General features: G+C 40.3%; 1 protein-coding gene across 1 annotated transcript in view; it reads left to right on the plus strand.

Moving 5' to 3' along the window:
• The window catches only part of LOC138027903 (uncharacterized), an 8,588-nt gene that overhangs the window by 888 nt on the left and 200 nt on the right, over positions 1-7,500 (plus strand). The window contains exons 2-6 of the mRNA XM_068875523.1: positions 1,661-1,935; positions 3,509-3,623; positions 4,072-4,114; positions 5,254-5,380; positions 6,643-7,500. The exon at positions 6,643-7,500 is cut by the window's right edge and continues 200 nt beyond it. Of these exons, the coding sequence (XP_068731624.1) occupies positions 1,661-1,935; positions 3,509-3,623; positions 4,072-4,114; positions 5,254-5,380; positions 6,643-7,167 (1,085 nt within the window). The 3' untranslated portion in view covers positions 7,168-7,500. The remainder of the gene's footprint in view (positions 1-1,660; positions 1,936-3,508; positions 3,624-4,071; positions 4,115-5,253; positions 5,381-6,642) is intronic.

Below are 7,500 nucleotides of genomic sequence, written 5' to 3' on the forward strand. Positions count from 1 at the left end.
ACTGAAAGATTTAAAAAGTTGTTTATATGAACAGATGCCTTTCTAACTCGTTTACCTTGCTTATGTTTCATGAATTAACGTAATGTTTTTCTCTTTTTAACATATAAAACTTCACGTCACTTTGTTGAGTCTAGTTTTTAAATAAATGACTTAAATTTAAAATTCTGGTCAACCACAGGGGAAAAAACAACGAGGAACGAATAATGTTTCGGTGACATTGTTGAAGAAACACTGACTCTTTCCTTGTTTACGGGGGACGCGCAACATTTTTGTTCCGAAAGCAAAGTAATTTCAGGAGATCAAAAAGCAGAAATTAATGTTTTCAATTCCTCAGAAGTACTTTGGCGTGACTCGAGAGAACTGATTCCAGGTTTGCGCGCTATAACACCTCTTCTTCGCGGTTAGGTTTTTTTAGAAAGACGCTATTCGCATTTGCTTCCGCTCCGCTTATATTTCCGTAGCAGTACGTAATGAGTTGGTCGCGACGGGTACGTAATCAAGCTGAAATGCCTTCCTTCTATTTCTCGTAACAGAGAAAACTTTCGATAATTGTGAACGTGTGATTAAGATTGAAATCCTTAGACTGCCACGCGAGTCTCGGTAAGTATAGCATCAGACAACCGCATAGAACCTGGAAACTTAGGAGTCACTGCCAGGAGAAGTAATTGAATAAAATGCTGGATTTGAAACGACCGCTGCAAAGGGTTAGATGATCTGCAGTCTTATCAGATAGTAACGAAGAACAGTAGACTTGTTCGATTAACTGACCTCAACCAGAAAGCAACGACTGCTTGGAGAACACCTGGCGAGACAATAGGTTTAATATTAATGAACAAAATGACAAAGGCTTGTTACACTTTGGAGCATTTCCTCGCCGTTCTCGCCCGAAAACAATGGGTTTTCACGTCGACCGGCTTCCAGTAATCACGAAATTAACACAAAAAAGGAAAATAATATCTTTAGATAACCTTTTTATAGCCGTTGTACGTCGTAGTCCTTGCTTTATCTCCCAACAGAAGAATAGAACCCACAAAAATAACCATATACGAAGAAGGTCGCCATCTGGTCTAATACATGAGGGTTAAAACAACGCGCATAAATACGTATATTTACACAGAAAAATGTGCTATAAGAATGGTAAATCACATTATTCCCGATTATAGTTTGCTTTGCTCTCACACACTGACAGTGATGAACTAACAGCGAGATCAAATTCAGAAGCGGACTTTCCCTAAGTATTTAATAGAATATGTATATTTCGCGAAGAGATTAGGGGTTATTTTTTAAAAAATGTCCAACGACTTGACGAAAATACCGACCAACACCGGGTGAAATTACACTTCCATTGAAATGTTCCGTTTTCAAACCACTTTTTCCTGGGCTTACCTTCGCTCAACACTCAATTTCGCACGAAAGAGGGCCTGGAAACGCGAGAATTGGTAAAATGATGCCGGAATTTCCGAAATTCCGTTCGAAGTACCTCCGGAGGTACTCCACATTTTCCAAACGAACTCTCCGGAAAGTAACTGTTCCATTTGGCATTTAACCAAAATTTCCGGGATTTTTGGCGCAATGTTAAGCACCCTCAAGGTTAATTCATATAATATGAATGTTGCCCCCAGAATATATTCTAAAATTTGCACGCTGTCACGTGGTACAGGATTAAACACATGGTATCACCCCGATGTGCGACAAGATGTGTTCGTAAAAGAAGACTCGCATTATCTGAATGTGTCAAGAGTTGGTACACACACGGTTGCCGATGACTTTGACTGCACTTTTGAATGTCTGAATCATCCCTCTTGCCTGTCCTTCAACCTGGCTGCATCAAGAGGAGCTGATGGCAAGCTCTGGTGCGAGTTGCTGTCTTCTGATCGACACAGAGACCCCGACGAATTTAGGGCCAACGCAACTTCGCACCACTTCTCCGCTAAGGTGAGATTTGAATAATAAACACAGTGTCCACAGCTCCTTTCCATTGTTATGAGCAGATACCTATATTTAAGAATTTCATCGAATTCCTCTTCCAACCGGTTAGCCAAAGCATTTGATTGTCCTGTAACTTAACAACGGGAAAAGTGTTCAGAATGGAATAATAGAGCCTAGAAGCTCGGACAATTGTCCTATCTTCAATTTAAAAGTTGCATATATAATTCATTTAAAATAACGCCTGAATATATGGTTTTCTGAACCTTTACATAGAGATTTGTTCTCATAAGAAAACAATCGTTTCGTTGAAACACCAGTTGTAAAAAATAACACAAATACTGCAAAAATTAGCCAGCAGAACGTAAAGAACACGTCAGGAATCTATAAAGCAGATTGATGCCCTCTAATGGACCTCTTTAGCTTGTACGTTTTGTTTTCTCATTTCATACCACGTGATGTTACCCTAGGGAACAGTTTCTTTCAAATGTCGTCTTATGCGCGTGCATATGTATGCATAACTTATGAAAAAACAAAAGGAAAATTCCCTTTGGAACATCACGTGATCTGAAACGGGAAAACAAAACGTACAAGCTAAAGAGGTCTATTCATACGCTGACCACTCGTTACCACGTGACCGCTATCAAATGTAGACACATTCACTAGGTATAGCAATACTCGCATATTTCTCCATATGCCGATGTAAACCAGTAAAAGGATTGATGTGCATATGTTGTCGGTCAAATCCGGTCTCTCCCCCCCCCCCCCCCCCCCCCCCGAAACAAAAAAAAAAAAAAAGATTTGGAAACGTCCATATCTTCCCACACGCGCTGTCTTACGTATCTCAACAAATGTTATTGTTTGGTGTCATCTTGTCGCCGGTTTCTACATTCATACACTTTCCCTTTCAGGATGAACATTACAGCAATTACAACACAACTTCGACCCCAAAGCTCTTCTCTCCCTCAGTCAAGAGAAGAGCTCTGGAGAATCCTGAAACAAAGTGTCCTCTCATTGGCTTTCGTGAAGAACAATCAAAAGCTTCTCTAATTGGTTCATTCATGTTAGCACGAGGAGTGAGCAGGCGCCGTAAGGTTCAAATAGCCAATTTTTGGCTATGAGAACCCTACGGCGCATGATCTCCTACATAGAGATTCCCAGACCCTTGGGTAGATCCGAGGCTCTGGTGACGAGAATAGTTACAACATAGTAAGGGAACAAAGTACTGTTCTGTGCTTTTACCGGTACTCGAGCTTGGACCTTCCAGGTCTATAGTCCTGTGTCTTTACCACTTCACTACCACGACGAACATGCTAACCCATCACAGTTCTTTTCATTATTTACTTTTCTATAATAAGTCAATTGATATCCATATGTAATCACCAAAATTAATCCTAACCTAACCTAATTTTTCTCTAAGCTTAATTTAGGCTCCAAAAAAAGTTTCTTCAATACATCTAAATGCGTATCAACCTAGGTAAAATGAGTATCACCAATTTAACCCAAGTAAAAACGGAAATACGGAAACAATAACCGAAACTCGGTCATTATGTCGAAGTTAAACGATTTTTTCGTATTTCAGACCCAGTGTGCTTTTTCACCTTGCCAAAACGGAGGTACATGTGTACCAAACGTCAAAAATAAAATTTTCCGCTGCGACTGTAAGATCGGTTTCACGGGATATTACTGCGAAATAGGTAAGTATGTTTTTCAGATGTCCCTTATATCGAGGTCACTGCTGGTGGTTACCAATCAGTTTGCGCTCTTATCTGTGATCTAAATGGCATATAGACCTTATTCATAAATGGCGGTCAATTTATAATTCTTTTGTCGAAGTGCAAATTAGCCTACCAAGCCTCGATACCATACAGGGAATTGAAAATAATTCTTGCTCTAAAACGAGGCTTGGTAGGCTAATTTGCACGTGGACGAAAGAATTATAAATGTGATCGCCATTTATGAATAAGGCCTATGTTTTGTGCTGAGAGTATTGATCAAGTAGACAATCTTTTTGATTTCTATTTCCATTAGTTTTTTTTTCTTTTGTCATTTTGACAAATAAATGGCTGTTGAAAGCCGACAACAGAATAATTTCTCTGGCGAAAAGCTTTGCTTAGCAGTCAATCGTTTTTGTTTCTCTTTCAGCTGTGTCATGCAAAGCCCTGTTCGAAGCTGACAAGCAGAACAAGTGAGAAAATTTTTTTTCTAAACCACCAAAGAAAAATCTCGCTACTTAATTTGGACAAGAGCAGTGCGGTCTCATACTAGATTCTTCCAAATAAGCCTTTGAATGATTTTGAAATTTGCTCAAAATTCACCACCAAGCCTCGTTCGCACAAAATTATTCACATCATCTGGACATGCAATACTGTTTGCACGTGGTTTTTCTTTACAAGTTTGCTCCTTTGGGATTTAGCTCATGCTAAAATTTACAAGTTTGATTCTCGAATTCGAGGTTTGGTGGTGAAATTAGCTAGTCAGACGTCATCACGCGAAGGGCTATTCCCTATATTACGTTACTATAGCGACGACTCTTGCACTACCAAACGCCTTTAAATCAGGAAAGAAATGGCAGACTGTAGATGCAAACGACAAGTAAAATACCCATTATGGTACAAAAAGAGCATTCAGGCGTAGATGATAGTTTTAATAATATCGAGAACATTATAACAATCTAGACGTTCCGTGAGCGTATACCTGGGCTGCCTGTGGTACGTATTAAACAAGTTCGGAAGGCACTGAGTTGGGTGGTATTGAACTTGAACTGCAGCGTTCCAGTCAATTTTTTCAAGTGGGGGGTCATTAAGACTTTTTGCGGGGTCACCCACATGTTGTGCCAGCAGAGGCCCTTTGGCTCACACGTCTACACGTTGATTTATTTTGTAATGTCCTGTCCCGTTTTGTGGTATTTTGCTTTTTTAAGCTCAAACGAGCAAGGTAACTTGATCAAAGGCCGCTGAAATTGGTGCCACTTTCGATTTTGCAATTCAAAAATCGCAGCCAAAAGTACAATAGCAAAAATCCCCAAAAATGTTTTTCGCTGATGGTATCTTTTTATATTTCGTGGGACGAAATTAATGTTGTTGTATTATCGCAAATTTTGTTGCCGATGGCAGTTTTTTAATTCTCGATCGACACTTCCAAAAAACTACCTTGTGCTCTTCCTAAAATTGTGTATTAATATTTATCTACTTTTGCGTCCCTATTATTTTGTATAAAGCAGGCTAGCAAAATCTGTACCTTGCTTAGTTCGTATTTTTGAGCGTTCAACCCTTCAAAACGCGATTATTACATGCATCGTTAATTTCTAAAGTGTCCAATTTACAGACTTAACACAAGCGTGCTTGCCACACTTCAATTGGACTCTGGGCTAACTTCCGTCTTGTGTCACTTTGGAGATTTCGGATGCGGAGCTGGAGCATGGACACCGGTAATGAAGATTGATGGAAACAAGGTATTATATTGTGACTTACTCCAACCGGCCTTTGCTCCACGGATCACTGATAATTTCACTTTCACCTTTTACAAACATACCAGCGTGCGAACTCCGACGCATTTTTGGCTGTCTCTGCGCAAGCCAAAATCGTAGAAACTCTGCATTGAAGTTAAATCTAATCAACGGTTTCATTCTTGAAGTCATTCGGAGCTAAGAAACACTACACTGAATATGAACTAGTTACCTGTTGTGATACAGTGCATACATACTTAATGTACCACACCAGGAGCCCATCACCCGGAGCGTGCAACTTACTTATTTTCGTGCAACGGCGTTTTCACAAGTGAGGTTATTTTTAGATTGAATTTCCCGCTAATGAGACTCCCACAGGAGCCCGATGACCAATCACAAGAAATTAAGCTGACGTCATAGGGTCACCGAACCGGAACTGCCTTTGTTTTTTGACCTAATTCGCGGGAAGGGCTAGTCTAAAAATAATCCTACTTTTGAAAACGCCGTTTCACAGACGCTGTATGGAAGTTGCACGCTCCAGATGGGCTCCTGACCACACCCAATAAGGGCTTTTCAGGGCCAATGAAACGGGCAGAACAAAACAACAGCTTTTTAGAGAGGGAGGCCATTTGACTATTTAAAAATGCACCTCGGAAACTGAACCACGTATTACCAGTGGTCAGAAAGCGGGATCTCTGCCCTATCCTACAGTAAAAGTCAAGGTGCGCATGTCTATTTAAGACCTAATACGTATATGGGAATAGAATCGAGCACTTCTGAGAACAAAAATTATAGAGATTTCAGGGGTTCAATATTTTGTCAGACGAGAAATACAATTGAGGTGCATTCCGGTACACAACCCCGTTACCATAATCGAAACTTTGGTTTTTTTAGTACTTGAAGTGTTAGCAATAACTTTAAAAGCTAACCACACTCAACAAGTGCCTAGGCTTATCGATGCGGTACTGGTATTTCAATCTACTAGACATTTACTTTTAATGTATGGTCGTTCTTTTTTGTTTACTATTGATATTGTTGTTATTGTTGTTGTTGTTGTTGCTATTGCTATTGTCCATTCTGATTCCAAATGGAGAATTCCTTCCTGGAATTGGTGCGTTGCTTAATTATCCCAAGCCCCGAATTAAATAATGTCTCGAGCTATTTGTACTCGAAACGAGTCAAACGCCACTTTAACCGTCCATAATTACGAGAACGTAATTTGAATGTCTGATCCTTTTTATTAGAGGTTTTCTCCTTTTTTTTAACAGCAAACTTTCCTTTACGATTCGACATTTTGGAGCAACAAGAAATCTTACGACCTTCCTGGAGGACAGACTGGGTTTGACACACAAGAAACAAAGTTACCAACTTACTGGAACACATCCTTCAACAAGATCTGTCTCGGTATGAAGATCTCTGCCGCACAATACCCAAATTTCGTCGTCATTAACAAACGGGCTGATTCTCTCTATTCGCTGATTGCCGATGGGCAATATCGCAACGTAAAACTTGGCCTGGCTGAATGGAAGAAGCTAATTGGCCCACTGGCTTCCTTACAAACAGGTGCTTGTCTAATAGAGGGTTTTAATGTTATGTGTAGCTCTACCAGAAACTCCAAGGCAAGAATTGGCGTTGTTCGTAACAACGAGGACAAGTGCGATTCTTGTGACTCAAGACTCGGCTTTGGCACTGGAGGTCATCCCGACACCACCAATTCGTGTGGAAACGAGGCTGTGGCTAGTAAAAACGGTGACAAGCATATCAAAGCTATGGGATATATTTTGGTGCAGTAAAGTGCCTCCGAAGGGACTTCTATAACGGAGACTCCTCTAGGGCCTTTAAAAATCTAACAGTAATGCAACGTTTCTCCGTACTCCGTTCTCAGAGTGACCACGCTATTTCTGGACGAGTTTTTGAATAAGAACTTACTACAGGAAGTTTCGGATCGCAAAAGTGACAATGATGGTTCTGCACGGTGACTGAATGTTATTGTTTTTTGGTTCATACTCTTCTTTTCCTCATCTTGCATTATAAAATAACTCAGATAGTACGCGTGCTTTCATTGGTCAATAGCTGTGTTAGCATGACAGTATGATAAACGTGGTTGTGAGTCCACGCTTTCCGCT

The sequence above is a fragment of the Montipora capricornis genome, chromosome 12 (genome assembly GCF_036669925.1).
Source record: "Montipora capricornis isolate CH-2021 chromosome 12, ASM3666992v2, whole genome shotgun sequence".
In the NCBI taxonomy this organism is placed as follows: domain Eukaryota; kingdom Metazoa; phylum Cnidaria; class Anthozoa; order Scleractinia; family Acroporidae; genus Montipora; species Montipora capricornis.